This window comes from Colius striatus, chromosome 1, assembly GCF_028858725.1.
Source record: "Colius striatus isolate bColStr4 chromosome 1, bColStr4.1.hap1, whole genome shotgun sequence".
NCBI classification, from domain to species: domain Eukaryota; kingdom Metazoa; phylum Chordata; class Aves; order Coliiformes; family Coliidae; genus Colius; species Colius striatus.
Window position 1 is genome coordinate 194467543 of NC_084759.1, and position 27827 is coordinate 194495369.

At 38.6% G+C, this 27827-nt stretch overlaps 1 protein-coding gene across 3 annotated transcripts in view; it reads left to right on the top strand.

Annotated features, from left to right (window-relative positions):
* The window catches only part of PTPN12 (protein tyrosine phosphatase non-receptor type 12), a 78276-nt gene extending 50734 nt beyond the window's left edge, over nucleotides 1-27542 (top strand). The window contains exons 12-18 of one of the 3 annotated variants that reach the window (XM_062019492.1): nucleotides 8031-8116; nucleotides 17413-18377; nucleotides 22089-22166; nucleotides 23494-23582; nucleotides 25006-25036; nucleotides 26034-26150; nucleotides 26789-27542. In XM_062019492.1, coding sequence (XP_061875476.1) covers nucleotides 8031-8116; nucleotides 17413-18377; nucleotides 22089-22166; nucleotides 23494-23582; nucleotides 25006-25036; nucleotides 26034-26150; nucleotides 26789-26850 — 1428 coding nt within the window. In that variant the 3' untranslated portion in view covers nucleotides 26851-27542. The remainder of the gene's footprint in view (nucleotides 1-8030; nucleotides 8117-17412; nucleotides 18378-22088; nucleotides 22167-23493; nucleotides 23583-25005; nucleotides 25037-26033; nucleotides 26151-26788) is intronic. The other 2 variants (XM_062019485.1, XM_062019475.1) reach the window with 2 other exon arrangements.
* Nucleotides 27543-27827: the final 285 nt, after the last annotated feature.

The window sequence follows — 27827 nt, forward strand, 5'->3', positions numbered from 1 at the left end:
AACATGTGTTCCTGTGAGCATGCCAGCTTTTTACCCTGCTGGAAACAATACTGTAACAAGTCCACAAAACCCCCACACGTTGGGTTTGAAAACAGACTTATTAGTGAGTTGGAATTTCTGACAGTATTTGATAGAAGGATTCAAAACCTTGTAGAAAATGAGTGTATGAGAGAGTCTAAGGTAGTAATTGTAGACTCTTGGTCTATAGTTACACACACTGTGAATATTGAGAATTATAGATGTGCTTAAAATAATGCAATGTAAATGAAATTATATGAAGAAAAGCTTTCTTCAGATACCAGAGAGAGTACTTGAAACAGTCCCCACAGTAGCCAAATTACTGGGTAACAATGAAATTTGGAAAGTGTTCTGATAAGAAATACACTGAGATACTAAATTTGATATTCGTAACTACACCACCATCCCCTACACACCCTGTAACAGAACTCTTTTAAATTAAACAGAAAGTGAGTCTTGGACTTGAACCCCTTGCCAGTGAGACTTTTGACCATGTTATCATGTCCGTCAACTGTGTGCTATGTCCATAAACTCTGTGCTTTTTGCCATATTTGGTTTTGTTAGTATTGCTGTGAAAATATTGTACTTGGGTTTGTATTTGGAGGCTTTGGAAGGTAAATTATTAGCCTTGATTGTCTTGTAAGACACCAGTCAGAGCTGTATCAGTAGAATATTTTGTGTGTTATTTCAGAGGCATTTCCGTAATCTGGAGGGAACCATGGTTATCTTGGAAAGTCTGAATCAGATGGAATTCTGTCAAGTTGGATACTCTGTATGTAGAGAATGGAAAACTGATTAAATGACAACCAACAAAGTTTTCTATCTCTTTAAAAATATTCTGTGTTGAATTTTGTCTCTGGCAGTCCTGTAACGTGTTTGTTACTGTCCTTGTTTTACCCTTATCTACTACTAGGAGCTTGTATTAATAAGCACTTTATCCAAAATATGACAGTGCTAGTACTCTCAAGTACCTCTTGCATTTCTTCCTCTAAAGTGACAGAATTCTGTTGCTGTGGTTGATTGCACTTTTGGAAGCTGTGGAGGAATCAGCTACTACAAGAAATATGTTCATGCTCAAAATGTTAGTGGTTTGGAAAGTTAAGTGAAAAGACTTTACTGTTCCAGTTCTCTTTGCTGTTTTGCAGCTTGGAAAGAGATTTTGTCCATTGTAGTATTCTTAAAAAAAAAGATCATAAATGTCTTCGGAGACTTTTATCTTGTTGCCTATGCTTGGACTGTTTTATATAATCTGAATCATTTGAGTGTATCTTTTTGATCTGAAGTATTTATCTGTTTATCTACTGATGCTCTGTGGTTCCCATGCTGCTTTATGATAAGGGTAAAAAGAATGTCCCAATTCCTTTTAAGGGAAACCATGAGATTACTTCTGTGAGAGCTTTTGCTGGTACTTTACCATTACAGGGAGCTTTTGAGTGACATTAAATGTTTCCACTGTGAGTTCCAGAATGAAGTTACACATTGCAATTACTAGGCATAAGGTTTTGAATTAAAGGCAATGCCAGTGAAATCTGAGTCTAAATGCATTATTCTCTATTTGCTCCAAGTTAGTGATGGCTCTGATTCAGCTGTTGGAGGAACTAGGTGGGGAAAAAGTTCCACCTTTGAGAGTTCATAGTATAATTTAAGTCACCTTAGTAAGTTGAATTCAGATGCTGTGTATGCCGTGAGAACTCCTTGTTCCTCTGCACTACCACGGGAACATCAGTTGCTCCATACTCATGTTGACTTGGAAGTAATCTACACTTCTAAGTATTTGACTTCATGGTCTTTTGACTTGTTAATATAGTCTTTCGTAGTTAGATGTATATGGGGTTTATGTGTGTGTCCAAAGTATCTAGAAATTCCTAACTGAGCTTTTTCATTTGAACGGAGTAGTTCCTTGCTCAAATCAACAAGGACGTTAGAACTCTTGAACTGTTCCATAGTTGATGCATGTGGAGGCAAAGGTTGGGGAAAGCTCCCGTTCCATTGTTCATCCACGTATTTTTAATGATTCTGTTTCCTTAAAGGAAGAAGCCTGCCATAATAGGTAGGATAGGTATCTTCTAAGCAAGCAGGGTGCTTCACTGAACACTAATTGACTGAATGACAAAATTTTTAATCCATTTTGAAAAGAACAAGTTCTGTATAGTGAGCCTTGTGAACTATGTATGTTGTCCCGATTTTTCTAAGCTGGTATTTTAAAAATAGTATTTTTCCTGAGAATGCAGCATCTGTCTAGAGAAGCAAGAGAATGTTGACTGCTGCTGATAAGCTGTGATTAGGGAGGCTGGAAGGCTTTTTCCTAATACTGCCATCTGTTCTTCTCAGCAATGCAGTCATCCCAGGAACATCTCCTGTATTTGCTTGTTGAGCTCCCTCTGTTCTGCTCTGGGGTCCTTGTTCCGCACGTTTGCTAATTCACTTATTTGGATATATGATAGAAGGGATAATCTGTCGGTTGATATGACTCACAGGTGCTCAAAATACCACTTGTTCATTAAGTCTTGTGACCCAGATTTGAGCAGTAACAGACATGCTCTGGGAGTTCAGCACACAGTATTTCTTATCTTAAAATCAAAAAGAAATTCAGTAGTAACTGAGCATGATTACTTAAAAAGCTGCAGCAGCATAAAATGGATATGAGCACTCTTTTATTTCCTGCTTGGGTTAGTGCATTTGGTTACTGCCTTAAACTTTTATCACCTTCAACCTTTGGAGTGAAAGTCCTTCACTTACTGGGAAATGAGTTGTCTAGAAGTAAGTTAAGCCTTTGCAGAAATATCAGTCCACCAAGCTAATTAAGTGAAAGTAGTGGAGTACTTCTTTTTTTGGTGACAATAATTCCTATCACATTTGTGCTCCCGATTCAATGTGACTAGAACAGAGTGAACTGATTCTGATCTTAACCTAATGCAGAAGTGAAAGCTTTGGAACCTATATCTGCCTGAAGCCTTCCTACTGTATGAAGTGGGAGTAACCAGTGACTTCTCTTCTGGGGTTGAATTTAAAAGTACAGTTGAGGGATGGAGTGAGGGTATCATTTGTGGTGTTTGGGATTTAAAGTTTTTTTAGGAATTGTATTTGTAAACTGTGTATGTGCTTCAGACATCTCAGTTTATGCTTTTTTTTCATGGTATATCCATACATTTTATTACTAGCAGCAAAAATGGCAGTGCCTCTTCAGCTACTTCTTCCTGTCTCAACTAGAAACAGCTTCTTACACTTTGTAGAGTTTAAAAACACCTTTGACATACGCTAGCTTCTTTTAATAGGCTTTTTCTTCTGCCTGGGAGAAAAGCATATCTCAGGAAACATTCTGTTCACAAACACTTCAATTTACAAACATAGAAGGACAGGGATGCAGCTGGTGGTTTGTTTTCTGGACAAGCTAGTCTACACTACAGCCAACAGGCACACCTCTTCCCTTGCCAGTATGTTTTAGGAAACTGATTGCGTGAATAAGAAGTTTATTCTTCAAAACTTCTGTGGTGGCAGAGCTGAACTGGAATACTTTTCTGTCTGTTGTAGCATGGAGAAGTTGGTGGTAAGGGGGAGGAACTCCTCATGTGGAGTCTCATTCTGCCTTATGAAATGTGGATGTGTTGCGGTGTTGAAACGAGGCCAACAGCCCACTCTGTTCTCAGGATACAATTGCATTTCTAACTTTACTTATAATTAAGGGGATCCATTTTAGTACAGTATCGATGCATTTAGTGCTAACTGTAGTAATGAGTGCAAATGGGAGAGATTCAGAGTTTACTTTGCATGACTTGGGAAAGTGGGGAGGAGCATGATGTAACCATTGAGCAGGAAAATGAATTACTGTTGTTCAATACTGAAAGCTTCAACATCTTTGGAACCAACCTTCAGAATGGTGTTTCAACTGAATGAAGGTAATCAAATTCACTTTCATGTATGTTAAGGGCACAACGATTGGTATGGTCAGTCATCACCAAACATCAGAAAGCTGGAAATAGCTTTTCTGCATATTTCAGAGGAGCCTGGTAGAAGGGTTGGATCTCCATATCCCAAATGAGTGTTTCATTCCATCAATGATTAAAAGACATGTTGTGTGGATTTTGTTGTACTTTAAATTGGTAATGTCTGCTATAGTTTGCAGCTGAAAATTTAAACTATTTTAAGCTCTTCATGTTTTTCAGTAAGTCATAGAAAACTGACGAAGGATGTGGTCCTGCATTCAGTTTCTGGATCCAGCATAGCTTGTATGGTTCTGGGTTTTTAAAACAATCTCTAGGAGTTTTTGTCTTCCTACTACTTTGAACATTAGAACAGGCTTTTTAGACATTGTTTCAATGACAGCACTTTTTACTGAGAATGACTGTTGAGGTAGTGCTAATGCAATAAATCTCTGCAGGTGTTGGACTTGTGACCACTGTTGTTAACAAGCTAGAATGATACAAACCCTGGTATGTTACATGCATTAACTTTGTTCACAGTACACGTCACTCTGAGGTACAGTCAATGTATAGTAGCCCTAGCTCAGTAAGGTACAATATGATCAGTTGACCTGGTAGGCTTTCTTATGCATTACTTCAGGAAAAAGTCAATAATAGAAGTAATGGTAAGTTAAGGTGTGTATTGTGATGCAAATGAAAAAAAATCTGGGCTATTTGGCAAATTGAACAAGAGTGTGCTTGAATGTTTCAAAGTATAAAGGCTCAGATTTGGAAACAAAAAAGGGTATAACTTGGCTTGGAAAGGGGACTTTACATGTGATGTATATGCCTTAGTTTTTGCACAAGAGTGGGCTTAGATTGGATGTTAGGAAGAATGTTTTTACCAAGAGGGTTATTAAGCTTAGGAAGCAGGGCTGCCCAGGGGGGTGGTGGGGTCACCATCCCTAAAGATATTAAAAAGATGCAGAGATGAGGTGCCAATGTATATGGTTTAATGATGGGCCTGGCAGTGTGAGGTTAGTAGCTGGGCTCGATGATCTTAAAGGTCTTTCCCAACCATAATGATTCTATGAGATGTAGTCAGTGGGGTCAATTGATCTGTTATATTCATTCACAGAGCTTACTGGCTGGTCACTTACTGGACATGAGCTGGCATTTTTCACTCTTAGCCCAGAAGGCCGATTGTATCCTGGGCTGCATCACAAGCAGAATGGCCAGCACATTGAGGGAAGTGATTCTCGTTCTCTGCTCTGGTCAGACTCCACAAGGGGTTCTGCTTCCAGCTCTGGGGTCCTCAGCACAGGAAAGACATGGACTTGTTGGAGCAGGTCCAGAAAATGGACACAAAAATTATAAGAGGGATGAAAAATCTCTGCTATCATGATAGGCTGAGAGAGTTGGGGTTGTTCAGCCTGCAAAAGAGAAGACTCTGAAGAGATCTTATTGTGATCTTTCAGGACTTAAAGGCTTCTGAGGAAGACGGGGACAGACATTTTAGCAGTTCATGTTGTGACAGAGGAAGGGGTAATGGTTTTAAGAGGGCAGATTTTGGACTACATGTAAAGCAAAAATTTCTTTCCATGAGGATGGTGAGGCACTGGCACAGGCTGCTCGGAGAGGTGGCAGATACTCTGTCCTTGAAGACATTCAAGGTCAGGTTGGACAGGACTCTGAGCAACCTGCTATAGTGGAACATGTCTTTGTTCATTGCAAGAGGATTGAACTAGGTGCCCTTTGAAGCATAAACCATTCTATGACTGTGGAAAATCAACCAACCTTGGTTGACTGCAATGGGAGCTTCAGGTGTGATGACCTAAATCTTAGAAACATAGAATGGTAGGGGTTGGAAGGGGCCTTTAGAGATCTAGTCCAACTCCCCTGCAGAAGCAGGGTCACCTAGATCAGGTTGCATAGGAATGTGTCCAGGTGGCTCTTGAAGACCACTAAGGAAGGAGCCTCCACACCCTCCCTGGGCAGCCTGTGCCAGGGCTTCCTCACCCTCACAGTGAAATAGTTTTTTCTTATGTTTAAATGGAACTTTTTGTGTTCCAGCTTCATCCCATTACCCCTTGTCCTGTTGCTCCTGACACCCACCGTTTATATACCTATAAATATTAATATGAATAAGTGGCTTATATCTGAGAATTAAATCTCATTCCAAAAAAAAACAGTGGTCAGCAGGACAATGAAGTCCTTGTGCAATTTGTCTGAAAGGGCTAAAATAAGCCATTGTTACAGGAACAATAGGGTATTTCTGCTTGAGTACTTCTGGAATACTGTCTTGGACATCTAGTTAATGGGGAAGTTTAGAACAATAATAAAGATTAAAAGATTTAGTTCTTCACAGGCAAGTCTTCACTTAGTACACTAAGGAACAGAACTTGATAATAGACTCTCCACACTGGCAAGCAGTGATATGATGACTGTTCTAATACTAGTGATGCAAATTGAAAACATGGAACTAATGAATCTAGATTTAAAGTGCAGGTAGTTAGCTGCTGAGATCTTATGGCTTACTTGCAAAGCTGAAATGGCTTATGAAATTCAAATTCAACTATCACATTTGGAGCTGAAATTAACAAGGAATTCCGTTTTGCTTTGTAAGACCAGGGAAGGTCTGTATCTGTCACCCAGTCTGAATAGGTGAGCTGTGAAGTAGTAGACCCTGTTGCAGGTACCTGCTATTATGCTTGAAAATGTATGTTACACAGATTCTGGCTGTTTATGGTTCTCTTTTGTAATTGCTTTTCAAAAGAAAACAGAAAGAAAAGCGTTCAAGTAAAATACATATTAAACTCAAGGTAACACTGAGCTCCATTTTTTTTTTTGTTGGGTCTCTGGCTGTGGCATGTGTATGGAAATGATATATTAGCTTTAGACTCTTGCATGTTCTATTTTTGTATGTACACGTTTAGACTGATTTGTCCTGAGTTCAGCTGGGTTGGAGTTCATAGTCTTCATAGCTACTGTTAGGGTGCAGTGTTTTAGATTTGTGACCAAGAACAGTGCTGATGAGACACGCTTGTTCCAGCTTTTGCTGAACAACATTTGCACAGTGTCACTGCTGCCTGTTCTATTCTGCCCTCCCAGTCAATAGGCTAGGGGGGTACACAAGAGGTTGGGAGCGGGCACAACCAGGCCAGTTACCTGAATCAACCCACGAGATATTTTATAGCACCATATAACAATGTGTTCAGCAAGAAAGAGGGAGAAGAGGGAGGTTTAGTGAGGTTAACCATCTCTTGCTTGGGAACTGAGCATAGGTCTGCCTGTAGGAGATGGTGAGTGATTGTTTTTATATCACTTGTTTTATTTCCCTCTTCTAACTTCTCCTTTGCTTAACTAACAATTTTGTCTTGACCCACGAGTTTTCTTGCCTTTTGTCTTCCATTGCCGGGGTAGGGGAGACAAATGAGTTTGTGATGCTTATCTGCCTACTGGAGTTAACCAACAACAATGCACATTGGTATATGTATATACTTAAAAATGTGTACAGATACACATATTTGTAGATATATACATGCATAAAATATACATCTTGTATTTATCGTCCTCCTAAAACAAAACTAAAATCTTCATGCTTTGCTGAGTAAGTTAAGCTTCGTTTTACACAAATGTGAGATGATGTGGAAATGATTTAGGATGATAAGTTAAATCTTATCCATTTGCCACTTAGTGTAGCTGAAATTCCCATTTTCTTAGTGCACTAGATGAGTCTTATCTTAAGCAGAGTGATTGTACAAGTGGAAGTAATTAGACTGACTGGAAAAATAAATGCTTTCAATATGAAGAATTTGGAGGGCATAAGGGAGGTTGGTCACTACTAATGTGAAAGATCAGTTTCTGAGCATTTTCTCTAGTGGACTGTACAATTACAAAGCTAAATGTTTAGTCAGAAGAATTTCACATGAGATACAAAATATTGTGAATTTAGAGTAGAATTTTGGAAGGGATCTCTGTATGATAGCCAAAAATATGTAATGTGGTCATGTTTTATTTTCAAGTATCATTACAGATCTTTGAACCATACAATTCTAAGTATTATGTTTGTCAACTTTACAGCCATCAATGAAAACCTTTTCTTTTAATCAGGATGAAAATAATAAAGAGAATGCTGTCAGTTCTTCAGATGCTGAGAAACAGGATTCTCCTCCACCAAAGCCTCCACGGACCCGCAGGTAGTTAACTATGTTAATAAACTACTTTGACAGTATGACAAATTGACATGCTTTGGAAATAATTGCAATAAAACTACTCACACTAGACACACTTTTTTTTCTATTTGTAAGTAGAAATACACATAATATAGATAGATTTCTTGTAATTGACTTTGTAAATGTAAGCTTTTGTATCTTTGTGATGTTTGTGTTTGAATATACCAATCTTGCAATGACTCATGTGAGTAGACAAGCATTTCTATTTACTAGTCAGATGTGCTACATCTACTTGTGCTTTACTTCTGCTAGGCGATAAGCAGCAAAACATACTTAAAAGTAGACACAAATAATGACTGAACCCTCATTTTTGGAGTTAAAACCATAATGAAACACATCCTGTGTATTCAAGAAAAGGTTACCTTATAGATAAGTACTGCTGTTGACTAGAGTATGCCAACAAAATGCTTTCTTTATTGAGAAGAAAAATTGCTATCTTTCTTTCAACTGAGGAAAATCCTCTTTAGCTCTTAAAATACATGGACTTGATTTTAAGGAAGCCAAAAGTAAATCTGAACAAATAGATTTATATGCCTAAAAATGAGTACCTAAGTGGAGAGTTACATAGCTGAAGAAGTAACTCTCTTGAATTAAATGCTTAAGCTACCTAGATAGTTTCTGAAAGGCTTTTAAGGACCTTTGACAGGTGATCTTGCCTGTGAAGACACTGAAGGTAAGCACCTGGATTTCTTGAAGTTGTAGAATGATATATGAAACCACCAGCCAGCGAATACTCTTGCATAACATTGAGTCCTGTAAAGAAAGTTGTTTATGTTTCTAAAGCAGTAAAAGTAACTGGAGTAATTCAAGATCAGGTTGTTAGTGGGAATTCCTTTTCCTTCGGTACTTTATTAAGGGTAGAAGATGAGTTAACCACTTCTGTATTAACCAATACTGCATTTGGCAGGGTACAAGTGATGTGGTCAAGTGACACCATTTTTGAGGTGCTAGCAAGGTGAAAACAGTGACTACACAGTAAAAATAATTTCAAATAGTAAAATACTCTGGATTTGGTAAAGGAGGGAGTTTAAATATGTGCATATGTATATAGAAGATGTAATCAGACACAGCAAGCTGTGTGACTCAATGTGTAGCAGTGTGTGTGGATATTCAATATTGCAACATCATTTTTTTTGTCACGGGAATAAACACATTTTAAAACGGTGTTTTAAGAGTGGAATTGTTCCACTTGGCTGTCAACTAGTAATTTGGATCAGATCTGGAATATTGCAAGTGATTCTAACACCCATTCTGATGTGGATATCAGAACTACCATAAATGGACCTGTTGCTCTACTTGAGTAGCCTTTGGGGGGGTATTTGCATTATACATCTTAGATCATACATTATTTCCAAAGTAATGATCACTAATGATACAGTAGGATAAAAATATGAGTAGCTGTTATGATTACTTGAGCATTACTTATATCAAGAAGTTAGAGGAGAGCACAGAATTGAGAGAGATATGAAAATGTCTTGGTTTTTTTTCACAAACAAATGGCAGAGTTTGTGCTATGTAAGTAATATCATTTTTACTTCATTGGATTCAATTATGTAGATAAAGGTAATGACAGAGGACTTTAACCTGTGTTCCTGATGACTTCCAAGCTCTTCTTGATACTTAGTCACTCAATGTAGAGATATTGTCTGTCCAATAGGTTGTTTCCTTATTAGTGTTCCTTGAAATAATTTTAGGTGTATGTAGGCTTTTTATAGTTTTTATATATTAATGTCATCATATATTAATAATTCATGTCTTAGCACGCATCTGTTCTGTCCCATCTGCATGACATAGTTCTTTACTTGCTGCATTAAGTTAAAATCTTTTAATCTCTCTTATACAACCTGCTGTTTTTTGGGCCTGCTTCCACAAACTCCTACATTCCCATCTGCCAGTACTGGGCAGGAGGATGAGTTCCTTGGATGTAAATAAAGACAAGCTTTTAGCAAAGCTGATGTCTTTTTCAAATGGAGGTTATTTTTGAAAACCAATTAATTACATCCCTCATGGAAGACGGTTCTGAGGAAAGATTTCATTTGCTATTAGTCACATCTACTCAGAATACCCCCTAATGAGCATGGGTTTTCTTGATGTGGGAGTTAATTTTACAGATCTGCAGCCTGATTCAATCTGGAATTAGAGCCAGGTTTTGTGTATTATGGATGTTCTGGCATAGGTTAACATTCTTTTCCTGGGGAAGTTGGGAGAGCAGAATCTGTGAAATATTCTAATTTAATCCCTGTATGAAGAAAGACATGTCTCACTGCATCTGTAGCTTTTTTCTCCAAACCATTTGCTTACCACTTTTTTTCACGTCCCTTCAGTTATTTTTTTCTAAGTTGCTGTGACTAAGAATATCTTGGTACAACTATTTTAAGTATTGTTGTTTATCTTTTCTGTAGTGAATATTTTCAAGCAATGTCTAAGAGTAATTGCCTTTATAGATAAATTCACATTCAATAGGTGCTCTGTAATAATGTACCTCATTTTTAGTTTGATTTAGATTTTTTTCTCTATGAACTTGCTTAAAATGTTTAGTTCAGTAACATTTTTAGTTTGCCAGCCAAATGTGTACTGGAGTTGTACATGCACTGTTTCTGAAGAAATGACAAGCAAGTTGCTAAAGCTAGTATGTTCTTAAAAGAAATAAGGCTTTTAAATTTTAATACTGTTGTAGCTGGCTGCAGAGTATGTAATTAGTAACACAACCTGCATTTATTCATGTCTTTATTTAGGGGAAGATGGTGGATTTTTTTTCCGAAATCAAAAAAGGCACTAATGCTGAACAGTACTGTGTTCCACCTTGGTTTCAGGTGAACTTGCCTGAGATGATCCTAACCCAGCAGGAGGAAAATTAGTTTACATCTCTTAACCTCAGAGTGCTTGGCTTCCATATTGCTGTCAGATTAAGCTATGCTTGCTTATATAGTAATGCTTGTGATTCCTGTTAGTTGTTTTCTGACAGCCCCATGACTGTTTACAGGAGATGTCACTGACTTGCTCCAGCACAGCTCTTTTCAACTACTAACCACTCAATGTACTGAAGAATTTTTCTATTAAGGTGGCTTTCTTACCTGTCTCTTCTCTTGCTTATGACAGGATGATAGGACAAGTCATCTCTGTATTATCTTATAGATGTATAGATCTTTTCCTCTTAAAGTATATCATGTTAACTCTCCTGTCAGTACTAAGGATGAGATGTCACTAAAGACTTCTGCCATATCAGATAGGAAGCTTACTTGGAAGGAGATAATTAATTCCTTTAGTTCTTGTATTGTCCTGGGAATGTTTTGGGGAGGATGTGCTGCCAAGTATAACTCCTAATGGTATTTCTCTAGGCTTCTTCTATGGCTATCTCTTCTCGGAAGGTATAAGTATCTCTAGCTTCTTGATATTAAATTGGCATTTTGTTTACTTAACTAAGACTGTGAAGCACCTAGCCATACTTGCTTTGCACAGGTTCTGGAATTGTACTGCCTGCCAACATTTTATCACCTTGTACTGCTTTAATGTAATTCATATTTACTGTACAATATGTGAACATGGTCACTTAGCTTAACATCTGTCTGCATTTGATGTTAACACTAGACATTTTGGATCATGTGACTTCTTTATTATTACAAGGCAAACAAGAACAACTCATGAGGGCACAGACCAGCACCCAGCACCTTGTTCTAGAAACTGCTTGGCTTCTTGTGGCAGTCACCTTGAACTTATATCTAGGTTAAATTTCTTTGGAGGACCTGACAGGGTGGAAAGCTTGCTTTGTTTATCACATTCAACTATTTTCAGGTTAAGGCAGGAAGAGGGCATATGTAAGTTTTGATTTTGGTTCTTTACGGTCTTAAATATAATAAAGTTCTAAATTGTACAATTTAGGACTGTACATGATTTTTATATTTGGGCTTTTTAATAATTCGGGCTTTTACTTTGAATCTAGAAGAAATTATTAGTACTTCAGAATTCAGAGGGAGTGTCTTGATACCTTGTAAGGAATAGTCCTTGAAATGGTTGTGATTTTGTTTTCAAGTTCAAAAGCAATTTGAAAGAAATGGAGAAACTGAGACAAACTCTCAAACAGAAAATAAGAGGTAACAATTCTTTGAATACAATGCAATGAAGAGATGCATGTTAATGTCTAAAGGAGAAAAGGTGAAGTACTTCAGCAGTTTCTTTACTTCAAGTTATGCTTGGACTGCAATCCAATGACATGGAAGAACTTTTCAAGTGTTATGTGTAATTCTGTTCCATTTGAGGCCCTGCATTCCTTCCTATTTATCAGTCTGATTTGTATGTCACAGTTAAAAACCCCAAAAACCTTATGTAACTGAACTTTACAAGAAAAAATTGCCAGTTGATTTTCTTTTATTAATTACTAATACTTTTTAGGTGACCTGTCTACAGTATAGTTTGAGACAGTTTCACTGATCTACAGCTTTTCCATGTGAATGGCATTGATTTAATGTTTAAGTAAAAGAATGTGGTTGTCTAGCTTTAGCCTTCTTATATAGAGTTGAACTTTCCTATTTTAATGAGGAGGGAGGATGTAGAGCTTGGTATCTGTTTTGGGTTAATCGCAGCAGCTGGTCTTGTCATTACTCTATCTGAATTGAAAATAAGCAATCTATGGTTATTCCAATTTTAAGTTTCTTTTTTTTCCTTTGAACGCCGGCCAAGTTTCATTTAAATCTGAACCCATGGTGCCCTGCCTTAAAATAGCACCTTTCCATTAAGGCTAGAGTAGCTTAGATACTAAAACATCCTAAAAATTCAGAATATATTGCAAAAAAGGTGTTGCCTTTTTTGGGTTGTTGTTTTTCCACGTGTATGTTGGTGGTGGAAAGTTGTGGGAGGGCTCTTGCTTAATAAATTATTGTACTTTTGACCATTTTTTTAATAATAAAAGTTAACTCTAATTTTTAAAATCATGTTCCTTAATGCATGGTTTACCTGACAGCGCAGAAGCCATTAAGTGTGAGGTCTTTGGCACTAAGGCCATCAACTGCCTAGGCTGTGGGGCTCTAAAAACATATGAAAAAGCTGTCTTGCTCACCCAGGGACATACCAGACACGGATATGTACCAGGAAGTGCGGACGCAGTGGAATTGCAAGATAATCAGCCGTTGTGTATGAAGAGACACTGTCAAAGCTGAGCTACGGGAAAACTTTCTCTTTTTATCACCCAGTGTGATTTTTATGAATGTACATGATAAACACTTGCTTTTGCAGTATATAACAGCAGTGCAGGTTTAATTTAAAGGTCTAGTACAGGAAATATTACTTAGCCTTTTCAAATGGTTTGGCAACCTTTGGTTCACTGTCACTTTTCTGGCTCAGTATCCTCTTTGATGAGCTTTCCATTAGTTTCCTGGTAGTTTAAACCAAGCTGTTTTTACTGTACTGTCTCCTGTTGTTTATAATAATATTGGTAGCTCATCTTCACATAATTTTCTGCCTCTAGGGGGAGAAGTGTCTGTAGAGCACAGCTGTTGAAGGACGTGCCCAAAGAAAGTATTATGCAGCAGCCCCCAATGCCCAAGATTTCCTGGCAGAAATTTTAGCAAAAGCTACTGCAAAACACCTCTTAAATGTGTACCTATCCTAACATTTCTGCTTTGTAAAATGAAACAAAAACGTTATTTGCAATGCGGTACACATGAAGTAATACCGTGATGTCAGTAAAATGGGAAAAAATTGTTAGATATTAAGAGGAAACCAGGAAATCCTGGGTGGCATCCATTTCTTGTTTTAAGAAAGAACTGCATCAGAATGTTCTTTGGGCATCCATTTTCTGAGGTTGGATATCATTCAACACGAATAAGGCAAAGAATGATTCTGATAAATAATTTCTCATCTGATCACTGTTAAGTGCTCATTTAAGAGTGGAAAGAATCAAATTGAATTTCAAGTAAAATGGGGAACATTTTGATAGCTCTGTTTTAGCTATGTAAAAGGAAGATGATTAAGCAACTTTTGGGTCGGTCACTTGTGCGGTATTTCCTGTATCATCAGTTCTATGTGTATCTCTAAGGGGTCTGTTGGTATACATGTGAGGTTCTGTTGACTAGTGAATCAAATAGAGTGATTTTATTAAACAGCAATCAGTGAAAAACTTCATTAATTTTGACTGGTATTATAGGCCTATAATCTTGTAATATTTAGTTTAATGCTAATTTGCTTCATTAGCTGCTTGTGATGCTTAATGGTATGTCTGTACTAGATAAAAAATTCATGTTGCTGATTACGTGTAGAACTCAGGAAAATGGGGTCAATAAGGGAAAAATCCTCATTTTCAGTAGGAGGATTTAGTGGAGATTACTAATGCTGGTCACTGCTGGTAAAGGGGGCACATAAACATTTGTACAAGACTTATTTTCCCCTTGCTTGGTGTGTTTTGTATTCCTCCTGTCTTAATGTAAAGCAAATCAGCAATATACAAGCATGGGGAAGGGGAAAGAGAAGGAGTTTGAGGCCCAACTCATTGTGACCATAGTCAGACAGGCAGCGAATGGAAGAGAGCACCTAGGAGAAGCCCAAGGGGATCTGGGTTTTTCCATACAGGAAAAACCCAGATTATATTAACTTCTAGAAGATCATTTGGAAGCTGATGAGTTTGCAGCACTTCAGTGGGTAGGGATTTTAAAATCTGAAAATCCAAACGGTTCGCTTCAGTTTGGAATCCCTTGAATGGATGTTATGCTGTAACTTGGTGCTGATGAAATCACAGGGATGAAGCTCATGCTGTAGTCTGTCCCAAGACAAATATGCTTTCAGTTCTGTGGAAGATTCAAGTGTGAGACAGTTCTTTTATTATTAGTTTAATACAGGGCATCATAGTCTCAAGAATTTTTGCTGGCTAAGTCCATTTTAGGGTAGTATTACTTCCAATTTTGTTTGTGATGTGACATGCAGGCAAGTAATGAGAACCTGTCTGATGCTTTTCACTCATGAATAGACAGGGAGGTATTCGTGTGTAATTGTGTGGTCTTCAGTCCTATGTCTTGTCACTCTGTGTCATTGATGAAAATACTTAACAGTACTGGTTCCAGTACAGACCCCCAAGGGATGCCTCTTGTCAGCAATCTCCATCTAAAGTTACAGCAAACCTTTTCTTTGGTCTTGTCTTCATGGCACTTAAAACTGTTGTTAATGTTTTGGCACCAGTGACAGCATTTCTCTGTTTACATAGTTGTTTGCTTTAAAAGAGTTCAAAAGGTATGCCTCTCCTCTGATCATTTTACATGCATGACTGATTGTCATGATCCAAGTGAGGCTTCTTGGAGCTCTCTTGTAGCTGCTGATGTTTATTAGGCCTTTGTTAGACTCCTTGTGTCATACTGGACGGCTTCTTCGAAAGACCTGTACGAACAAGATAGCTAGTGGTAGAGCTGGATGTTTTCTAACTGTTCCAAGTTGAATTACAACCAGTATTTGGATGCTGGACCTCACCTGTAGCTCATCATGTAGCTCCTGGCTCATTGTAGTATTTATTTATCCTCTACAGAATCTGTCAAGTCACTAAAAAGCAAATACTTTTTTATTCTTGATCTTAGTAACATATGATTAACTACTGCTGTTATCACAGAAGTTTGATTTAAATAGCCTGAAAGCACGAGGCCTGGAGAATATCATCTGACTATTGTCTTCCTGGTTCTCAAAACACAAGAGTTACTACTAGCACACTTTCATCCAGACCTGCTGGGTATTATGTGTTCTCCCAGGTTTTACACAAATGCAGCAGGAGAGCACTGTTACAATGATCTGTCATCTAGCAGGTGGTAAGAGGTTTTTGCCTTACTGGAAGCCTTTGCTTTCTGGTTGTTGGTGTGTAGCATTGAATTCATTTTCTAACAAGAAAATGTTTCACAAGAGTACTCTGAATCCTCTCCTGATTAGATTTAGTTCTTCAGGATGTTGGATCGTGAAAGGAAGGTACAGACCAAGGTCTACTGGTGACTTCATTTTCCAGGGAAGAGAATGTCCTGCTGTATAACCTTGTCTCCAAGGGAAGGCTTCAAGTCTCCTGTTGCACAGCTGCATTTGGGTTATTTGTGGTGCCTATGACATAGATTATTGCAGGAAAACTGAAGGTATACAAGGATTTGTGTGATTTCGGCTCATTTAAAGGTTATTCTGGTGCTTGGACCACCTGAACATGTCAGTAGAGTCTAGGACCCTGGGACCTGTCTGTTTCTCTAACGTGGGAGCATATTTCTTCTAAATACCACTATCGTTGACATTCTGTGCTGGACTGCATAGAGAGTTTTTTACTTGTCCATGAGGGACATCTCTGCCAACAGCAGGAAGGGATCTGAGCTTTGTACATAAAATGAGCTGGTTTTTCAGCTTAAATGTGCAAACTGTGGTCCATAGTGCTTTGATTTGTCTGCCTGGATTGAAAGTACCATTTCCTTAAGTAATTTCCTTGTATTTCTCGTCACACCTGCGCTTTGCACCTCAGTTATCACACTGTTATTAGTTTTACATAACGAAACAAAATGTTTTCAAAGGCTCTGAATGAAAATGCCTAATTCCTGACTGTAGACAAGACCTTAGTTGTGCAAAATGTTTGAAGAGCTTCTCTTTTCAAGTAACATAAGATGAATTGTAATAGTAAGTGCTGTGACCTTGCTAATATGCCCTGTAATTTGTCTCCTATGTTCTACTGTGAATGGTTTTTATATAAGTCTGCACCTCGTGTCAGCTACGAGTCTGCATCATTAGCCTTACAACTACAGAGAAACTATTAAATACACGAATCCTTCTGGACATGTGCAGAGGGAAAACATCAAAAAAAAAGATACTTGGTATTAAGGAGGCTGTGAGGTTTGTTTTAAGAAGTTTTTCTTGGCTTTATTGCACATTGAATTCTGTGTGCTGGATTACTGCGAGCCACTTCTGAAGGAAGAAGCAAGCAAAAGAGGTCCTGAAATCCTGCCACAAGAGGGCCTTTTGTGCAGGGCCTTTGGAGAAAGCTTCTGGGGAAGGAAGGGAGCAACCTTTCAGTTATCAGTGATGGTTGCTTGTGGCCTGAATACACGGCTTTGTGATCTTCTGAAAGACATTTTGAGTGTGTTGACTTAGTTCTTGCCTGCTCCATTAGTCATGTTTTATAATCGTTGTCTTTGTGCAATGGAAGTGCAGCTTGGAATTCAGTATGGCTCTGAAAGCATTATTGCTGCAGAGATAGATGTGTAGATATCTAAAGTACTGTCAAAATACAGAAGACTTACACAATTGTGTCTTGGGTTTTTTTGCAGTTGCCTTGTAGAAGGAGATGCTAAAGAAGAGATCTTACAGCCTCCAGAGCCTCAGCCAGTACCACCAATCTTAACACCATCTCCTCCATCAGCTTATCCAACAGTCACTACTGTGTGGCAGGACAATGATAGATACCATCCAAAGCCAGTTTTGCACATGGTTTCATCAGAGCATTCAACAGACCTCAATGAGAATTACAATAAGTCAACAGAAAATTCAGGGAAGAACGAACCCAGTGAACGTGCAGAGAAGAGGCTGGAGCGCAACATAAGTTTTGAGATCAAGAAGGTACCTCTTCAGGAGGGACCACGAAGCTTTGATGGGAACTCCCTATTGAACAGGGGACATGCAATTAAAGTTAAGCATGTGTCATCCTGTGTAACTGATAAGAGCTTTAAGCCACAGGAACAGGTTTCAGGGGATTCATTTCTAGATGCTTCTAAAAACTCATGTACAGAATGCAGTGTGCCACAGTCTAACACAGCCTTAATAGCTTCACGGGAAAGTCTACAGAGTCAGCAGGTTTCTGATACTCCACCAAGACCAGATCGACTGCCTCTGACAGAAAAGGGACATGCCACGTGGTCACTGCATGGGCCTGACAATGCACTGCGTACGCCAGTGTCTGAAGACATGCCTTCAGACGGCTTATGTCATGGTGTTAAAACTCTCTCTCTGATATCAAACACCACAGTTGAACATCCTTCCAGTGATAACATTGATCATGCTACTATTTCTCTCCGAGCACCCCTCTGTTTTACTAATCCTCTGCATTCAGATGATTCTGACACAGATGAGATGAGCTTTGACGGAGCCTTGAGCAAAAGCGCATCTAATGTTTCAACCGCAAGTGCCACAGTTTCTACTGCCACAAGTACTGAAAATGTTTCTGCCAGGAAAGTTTTGCCAATGTCTATTGCCAGGCAAGACTTAACAACTGTAATGTGTTCTGAAGATGGCAAAGGTAGGTTTCGTTGTGGTTCAGAAGTGCTACTCATTAACCTGGTTGCATCTGTAGACTTGGACAGCATACATTTATTTTCAATGCAGTTTTCTAAAGGTAAATTTAAACAGTGAAGTATGACAGCTTCAGGAAGAGGGCAACTCCTTCCTCCCAGTGTTTGCTTTGCACATGAGCTCTGTCTGATAGGAGATGTTACAGCAGCTTCCTTCCAAAGCTTTATTGTGAGGTGTGAATGCATTCTTCACTGTAGGTTTGTGTTATTGGTTTGTGCATTGTTTTCTCCACATCCGGCATCATGGAAATGTCTATAATGCTGCTAGTTTTGGGTAGTAGAAGTATTCTAAACAGGCTTGCCAGACACCCATCAGATGCTTATTGGTCCTAGAAACATAGATGTAATCTCTGTATCAGCCTTTGAAGTTGCTTGTGATTTCTCTCCTGCATTGTAGTAGCATTGTAAATGTTTAGCCCTGCTTTCTGTTTTCTGTATATAGCTGGGGGAGACAAAGTAATATTGCTGTTAATCTAAAAAGGAGTTCTGCTTTATGACTGTTTTGAAAGTTACTCACTTGCTTTTCATCTTCTACTGCTTTTTGAAATTTTTTTGAGCAAGGCAAGTTTGCGAGACTGCTGCTGCTGCAAAAAAAGTTACATCACTCATCAAAGGCAAAAGGGGACTAAACTGTGCAGATTCAGATTTCAGTCAGGCTGGCACACTTAGATCTGGTGGAGGACATAGCTGGGAAGAGAAGTTAGGCCTCAGTAACTGCCTCTGTGAAGTCCACCTAAGTGTGTAGTAGGGCTGTAGAGCTGAAAGGAAAACGTGAGCTTCTGTATTCAGATCAGGCTCTTCTGCTAGGAGCTCCTGAGAGTCAGTCTGTTCAGACTATGATTTTTTTGAGGCAGAATGATGCAAGGTGCAGAACCAGATAAATTGGAAGCACTTGCATTATGAGCCACATTTTCTAGCAGAAGTCATCTATTCAGACATGAGAACTATTTTGCAGCTTTAAAAACAATCTGCTTCTATAGATTTTGTGATGTTATGTACAGACTCAAAACCAGGCTTGCACATACGTGTACATTTTACACCGTGTGACACTTCCAAAGTACACCTGTTATAGCAGACTAAGCCTTTAGTGTCATAGTTACATCAGTGCTTGTACCAAGCAGTCCTCCTTGGATTTTTTAGTAGATTGGTGTGCTGTAGTAGTTTGCCAACACTGTTTGTAGCCAGGCTTTTTTCCTTCTTTCACAAGGCAATCATTGTTTACCACTGTTTGAAAATGGTTACCTCTCTACACATACCTTGACACAGATGCTGTAAGAACATGCAAATAAAAGAAGTGACATGTCATAAATGCGACAAAGAATGGGACAAGTATCACTCAATCATTTGTTTCATGTAACTGCAGATCAGAAACATCCTGAAATAACAGTGCAGCCTTTGTGCCTGCTGGTATGTTGCTGATTTCACAGGAATGGCTTAAAATTTTTAGTTCTTTTGGATCACGTTGATAGTTGTTCTCAAGAGCATATCTGTTCCCATTTGTACAACAGTGAGCACTTGCCATTTTACATTCAAGTTGCAGGTCTTGCAATCCATCTCAGACTCAAGAGTATAGGGTTAGGTTGCTTTGCGCTAATGATGTCAAACCAGGTTTTGTAGTGGCTTTTTCATTTTCACACTTAAGGACTCTCCTCTCTGGAGCTGTGTGTGATGTGGGTACAGTTACCAATGAAGCTTGCCTGCAAGCTTATTGGCACCCTAGATGCTTAACCATAACTGTTGGTGTGTATGATCTACCACAAAATTAAATCCCTTTTTTAATTCAAATTATGTGAAAAGTAGTTGTACTCTGAGGTTAAAAAAACCTGCCAACCTCAAATAGCAGTAACAATGCAGCAACAACCACCTTACAACAACAAAACCCATTAAAAAACCCAAAATAAACCCCTAAAAAAATCACCTTCAGTTAGTATGTACTCTGTAATGACTTAGTTTCTGTAAAATCAGCAAATAATTTCAATAAATGAAGAATTTCTTATGCTATGTAGTAAACTTCAGATGGAGCAGAACATAGTGGCTTGTAAAATGTGATGTTCCTGTGCCTGCTGCTGGCATGTTGGCATAGCATGCTTTGTTAGCTGAAGTGTGCCTTCATCTGTTTATGAATCCTGTATAGAATTATGAGATGAGACTAATTATGGTAGCAGCTCCTTTGAATTGTTTTAAACCTTTAATTTCTACTGCAGGTCCTTTAACAGGCCAGAGTAGGGCTTTTGCTGATCTTCATTATGAGGAAAGGCTGTAGGAACTGGGGCTGTTTACAGAAGAGGAGACTGAGGGGGGGATCTTGTTAATATTTACAAGTATCTAAATGGTGGGTGTCAGGAGGTTGCGACATTTCTTTTTTCTATGGTATCTAGCAAAAGGACAAGGGGTAATGGGATGAAGCTGGAACACAGAAAGTTCCATTTAAACATAAGAAAAAGACCTATTTTACTGTGAGGGTGAGGGAGTGGTGGAACAGGCTGCCCAGGGAGGATGTGAAGTCTCCTTCCTTGGAGGTCTTCAAGACTTGCCTGGACACATTCCTGTGTGACCTGATCTAGGTGGAGCTGCTTCTGCAGGGGGGTTGGATTAGATGATCTCTAAAGTTCCCTTCCAACCCCTATCATTCTATGAACAGCTTGTGTTGACACACTGCTGAGAGGTGAAAGGGAACCGCCTGGGGACAGGTTGTGTTGCTGGCAGTGAGTGTAGCCATCTCCTCTGGCTCTTGTTTACCCTTCTGGCTAGTAAATGTTGCACTAGCCTGTTAAAAGGGTAATATGTGAGCCAGCCTGGATTGGCCCCATGATAAGATGGGGAAGCAAAACCAAGCCTTGGGGCTTTAGAGAAGTGGTTCCTGTGGAGCTTGACTAGAATTTACTGTCACACAACACAGTGCTTAACAGCAGCATTGCCTAATGGCCTTGCACTGTGCAATCTGTCTATGCTGTATTGACTTTGGAAGTATGGTTAGAGACACTTCAGAAACAATAAAAATTGCTGCTCACCAGCAGTGAGTTACTGTCTTCAGCACAGTTGAAGAGCTCCTGTGTATTTTCAACATGTCTTGCATGGTGTTCATCAGTGTTTCGGTTGGTGGGCTCCAACTGTGTACAGTTAGCAGTATCTGTGGAAGAGTTCAAGAGGCCAATGTGTTGTAATGAGCTTAACTCACTTGCAGTGGCTGCAAACAGACATGGAATGAACTGCAATTAAATTACAGTAACTGCTATGGTTACAGTTAATGGCAAGTTATTTGTTCAAGAAGCAAAGGGTACTGCTCCAGTGCTGCCTGTTAGTTCTTCTGTTTCTGAAAGGATAAAGAAGAAGTATTCACTGGCATTGTTGAGGATTTTTTACTCCAAATTATGTAGACTGAAAGTGTATTTTACACTTCTCATAACACACACGGTGATCCTACCCCCTTAATGTCAAGGTAGTGTTGTTAGCATGAAGTTGCTCCCAAGGCATTAGTATGGTAAACCAAAGCGGTTTGTAGTATTTAGAACAAGATTTCTGTATTTAGAACAAGATTTCCTTTTACTTGAAATTTAATACTAGATCTAGGATGATGTTGTGTATCAAAAGATCAACTAAAAATCTAGGAGGAAAATATAAGTGTTGTTTAACTTATCTAAATGTTGTATTCAATTTAGATGCTGATGCTAGTGAAGATTCTTCCCCCCCACTCCCAGAAAGAACGCCAGAATCATTTGTGTTAGCAAGTGAACAGAGTGAGTTCTTAATGGTTTGGGATAATCTGGGATGAAATGTGAAATGCATTTCAGTATTGTATTTGAATGTCTCTGCTTTGTGGTTAATCTTAAAGTGTTGGAGCAATCGTAAAAGGCAATGAAGTCTAGCATGTGTACTGGTTAATTTTGAGACTTAACTTTTGCAAAGCCCTTGAACACTGTCAAATTGTTTCTCATTTTCTGACTAAGCTCACTGTCACTTGTTATTTAAGTATATTAGAGACTTGAATACTGATCTTAGTGGAACTGGTTTTCAGCTTGAAGAGTATGAAAAAGATACAGTGTGGAAATGCAGCACAGGCAGGGGATTCCCCACCTGTTGTAGTTTCTTACTGCTCCCAGGTAGGAAATGGGAAAACACAGGAACAGCGCTTATCTGATTCTCCTTTCTTGGACAGAGGAAAGGTGATGACATCTCATAATGCACTGCATCTAGTGAACAAGCCAAGTTTATTTGACTGACTTTACTCTTTGTATCAAAAAGCTGACTGAAGGTGAAAACTGACACTTAAAAATTGTTTACATCCTCCTTTTCTATTCAGTGAGCTAGTAATGGTAGAATACCAGAAAGATTAATGGGAAGGACGTGATGAATTAGGTTGATGTTTGCTATCTTCCAAGAAGCCTGATGTGATGTATCTATGTACTGATGCTTTTGTTTAGTGTCACCTTGTGACCCTTTCACAAATTTTTAGCCAAATTAGTTAACATAGATGCTTTCAGCATAAAAACATTGAAGTTTTGTGAGGAGGCCCCTTGAGCACCATAAGTTGAGAATCAAACCGATCCTTTCTTTGGATATTCTGGACTTGCTTCTTTTCAGTAAGACCATAAGAAACAAAGTTTTTCTTTAAGAAGAAGCCCAAACAACAAACAATAAAAAACCTCTTGGGAACTGGGTTTACTAAAAACAGTTAAATTTTGATTGTATTTTTGCATGATGACACTAAAGCACAGGTGTGGTTATCCTGATTTGTGTTTTCCCTGCTTAGTATGACTCTTTCATATCTGCTCTTACTGTGTAGCTGGTGTAACACAAACATGATTGAAAAAGAAGCTAATTCCCCTATTGATTAGGAACTGACACATGAAGAAAATGAACATCCACAATGCAAATACTGCAGTCGTGTGTTTTGAGGGATATTGTGGAGTTTTTCCCTTACCATGAATGCATGCAAAGAGAGATTCATGTTTCTACAAGCGTTCCATTTCAAACATAGGTTTTTAGCATGTTCCTAATGCTGTGTTCTAATGTCTCATCGTGGAGAGAACTCGAGTGCACTGAGCTTGATTTGATTTTTCCTAGGCACGCCCTTGCCGAAGCCAGTTACGGTTGCACAGACTGAGTGGAGCATATTGCGTGATCAGCATCTCCCTGAACAAACAGTCTCTACAGTAAGTATAGGAGACAAGTCTGTACTAATCAGTCATTTCTAGTTCACTTGGGAGCTACAACAGAAAGTGAATTATGTACATGTGGGAAGTTACAGCTGTGAATCATCTACAACCAGCTAATTTTCCCTCTGTCTGAGCTGCTGAACTGATGTGTTAAGAGCATGTTTTCTTGGAAAGAAAACGATCTGATTTTCTAAATTCAGCAACACATTTAAAAGTCATCCTTAATACACCTTAAATTATGGCTTTGAGAGTGTAAATATGCTGCTTTTATGAGTTTATGGAGGAGAATTGCAGTCTCTATTACAGAGTCTGACAAGCTGCATGAAGCAGGAACTCGGACCAGGCTGCTCAGGGCTTTTTTCAATTGGGTCTTGAAAACCTCTGTAGATTCAGACTTTAAGTCTTCTGTGGACAATCCATTTCATTGCCTGATAAAGTTTTCCCTTATATCTGTGTTTATTTTCAACAAACCCTTTTCTGTCCATCAGGTTTTACTTTTCACATCAATCTGCTATTTGCTCAAAGTCATCCAGCATAAGCAGCTGGCAAAACTTCAAAAGCATATAAATCCCCTTTATATTCACGCCTTTTTTCATAGACCTCACTTTACAGCCACTTTTACACACCACTTGAATGTTTGACAAAAGAAGATAGATGTTTCTTTTCAGGGCCTGTACATTTAGCATGAGAACTAACCTTATTTTGTAAGTAACTTGTAATGTCACAATTTTAACTTTGTTTTTAAATGTTAAGTCAGGTTCTGGTAGTAAATCGAGTGCTGTAGCTTTTTTATCAGCAAGTTAGAAATGGAGCAGGTAGCTGTTTCCATGGATGTTATACCATGGGAATAAGAGGGACAGGGAAGTGCTGGAGAGAGTCCAGCGCAGGGCCACCAAGATGATCAGGGGACTGGAACATCTTTCATATGAGGAAAGGCTGCGGGAACTGGGGCTGTTTAGTCTGGAGAAGAGGAGACTGAGGGGAGATCTTATTAACTTTCATAAATAGCTAAAGGGTGAGTGTCAGGAGGTTGGGGCATCCCTTTTTTCTATAGTAGCTAGCACAGGACAAGGGGTAATGGGATGAAGCTGGAACACAAAAAGTCCCACTTAAACATAAGAAAAAACTATTTCACTGTGAGAGTGAGGGAGCCCTGGCACAGGCTGCCCAGAGGGGTTGTGGAGTCTCCTTCCTTGGAGGTCTTTAAGACCTGCCTGGACATGTTCCTATGCGACCTGATCTAGGTGACCCTGCTTTTGCAGGGGTTTGGATTATATGATCTCTAAAGGTCCCTTCCAACCCCTACCATTCTATGATTCTAAACGCTTTATAAGAGATTTTCACCATCTTGACTTTATGATGTGCTTTCAGGGTTTTGGAAACATTTTATAGAATGAATTTTAATATTTCTCATTAACAGGGTTTGACAGCAACTTCACCTATACTACCTGGTAAGTGATGGAAAAGTTCTTTGTTTGTTGGCTTTTTCCAAAATACAGTCTTCCTACTGAACAAAAATTTGCCTGAACTTGCCTTTTGCTTTGAAGGTAGTAAAGTATATTGCTAAAACACTGACATTTCTGAAAAGGCCTTCTATTTTTAAAACTTCTAAGGTTTTCTGAGGAAGCAAGTTACAAGTCTAATTTTTAAATGAATGTTAAACTTTTGGGTTCGCTGAAATAGTGAAGACCAAAAATACTCAAATGAAATGCTTCAGTAAAACTTTCCCATGTTAATGCAGAAATTGTAAAGGTTGGTGAATTAAAGACAAGAGTAAACCTGCAACAAGTTCAGCAATGGGGAGGTGTGGCGGGGTGTGTGTGCATGCATGTTGCATATTTACCTAAGTCTTTCCATTTTAATCTTCTGAGAAGGCTTCAGTAAGAAGTGTGGTCTATCAACTGATGCTTAACTTGGCAGCAACATGCTTTGGCTGTAAGCTTCTGCCTGCCTTGTAGCTTCTGGCTATGCTTGAATGGGCTTGTGCAGTGCATTTGGAGCTGCATGGCAAATACGTGGTATGTTTTTTTAGAATAGAAATTGATTTTCAGAGATACTACAGATTTGCTGATAAGGTGATTACACAAATGATGTAGCACATGGTTACCTGTCACATCATCTTAAGCACCTCTAGTTTAGAAAGAATAAGAACAGATGCTTTTGTATTCATGTATTAAATGGTACCATGAGCTCTTGCTGTAAGTAGGTGCCACGTGGGATTTTAAATATCTGTACAAAAGTTAGTGAAGAGGAATGTGTCACTGTCCTTAAACATCTGCTTCACAAACCATTGTCAAGTATGTTTTTTTAAGAAATGATAAATTGGGTCTTTTTGTAAGTTATATTTGATGCAAGTTGTGTTCTGGACTGAGCTGAACTTGAAAGCAGCATGCTCAGGTGCTGACTGAAAGAATGTTTCAGTAAGGGGAGTATGTGTGTGTTTTCCAGATCGTCCTGAAAGAAGCAACAGAACACCCTGTGACGTTTTAGCTCAGATTGCTTTTTCTGGTTCCACTGATACAAGAGGTCAAATTTCAGAATTTCCTGCAGAAGTAACAGATATTGGTAATTACAGTTTATTCAAAGCCTAATCACTAGATGATTTAAACAGAGTATTTGTTAGCAGGACTGGTTTGAAAAGCTGCAGCTATTACCTCCTTCCAGCTCACTGGGCTGCAGGACCCAGACCAAGAAGCCTGCCTTGTCTCTGCATTGCTGAATGAGACTTTCCCAGCATAAGTGATTCAGTCATTCCTCACTTAGTTTCTCAGAGGGTATGAAATACAGAATTAGTCAAATGGGATATAGTTTCTGTAGAGCACTGAAAACTTTCATAAATGAAACCTGAGAAGACCGCTTTGGTACACAGAGATGGAGAAAAAGCCCAACAATTAATTATAACAAAGGCTGTAATACTCTATTTGCTCAAAAGCATGTTCCAGGCTAGGTTTAAACAGTCAACTAGAATTCTGTACAAGTTCTTCGTGTTTGTATTTGCTATGGCCACGGTGCCTTTAGAGCTCCTAACACTAGAAAGATGATTTCTAGCCCAGAGAATAAACCTCTTCTGTGAGACATGGAGCGTGTTTTACAGTGATCCTTCTGACTCCTGCCGACCCTTGTGAGACTGCGTTGTCTTGAGTGTACAGAAGCATTAGATGCATTTCTAGAAGTAGTAACTATATGTTTTCTTTCCTCCTTAGGTTTTGGTAACCGCTGTGGAAAGCCCAGAGGACCGAGAGAGCCACCTTCAGAATGGACATGATCCAAGAACCAATGGACATACTGTCAATAAATTATACTGGAAAACTCAAGTGCCACTGAGAACTAGAAAAATAGTATTCCACTTTTTCTGGGGGGCAACTAATGCAGAGCAGTGTAGATCTAACTACCAAATGGTACACCCTTACAGTACAGCAAAACCTTCGACGTGGTTCACAACAGTGTATTCCAGTATTACAACTTAACTTTTTGCTGGGGCCATCTACCTGCCTTACTACACTTAGGAGAAAGTATTACATATGATTTATTTTGTAACTTCAAGTATTATTGCCTTAATGTCTTTTAACCCTGTTACACGCTGCTTGTAGACATATGTTAATATAGTAATACTTTTGACAGATGGTGTTTATGGACTACTTTTTGCTAACGTTTGATTACCATGTATGCATTTTTGTATATGTACAGGGCAAGTCAGGATATAATTTGATAAAGTTGCAATCATAAAATATTAACAGAAGATGTAAGAAATCTCTGCATGATCTAAATTTTTGTGTACCTTGTTTGTAAATTATTTGCCCTGAAGTTTTAGAAAATAGTTTGTTTTGTTTTTTTTTTTACAAAACTTGCTGGACACACACAGCCAGAATTGCAGGTTAGCAGAGATTAAAGATTGTAATACATTTTGTAAATTGTAAGCAAAAGGTTATTTTTATATTATATACCGTTTAATTGTCAGACCTAATTTGTTCTGGTTTTCATCTAGTCACGGAGATTCAGTAAGTGCCTTGGAACAGTATTGAATTCCCTTAGCCTGTCTATGTTACTTCAGTGTTTTGAGTTCATCTGGAATTAGATTATCAAAAATATTTGTACGTTTCTAGTATTTGACCTGCCAGTAAAAGAGAAACAGTTCTACGTAATCAACACTCCTTAGTTTTCATTTAATGTTTCATCAGTTGCCATCTTTTGAAAATTCATCTCTATCAACTTTCTGTGTAATAGGGTTTTACAGTTTTAATA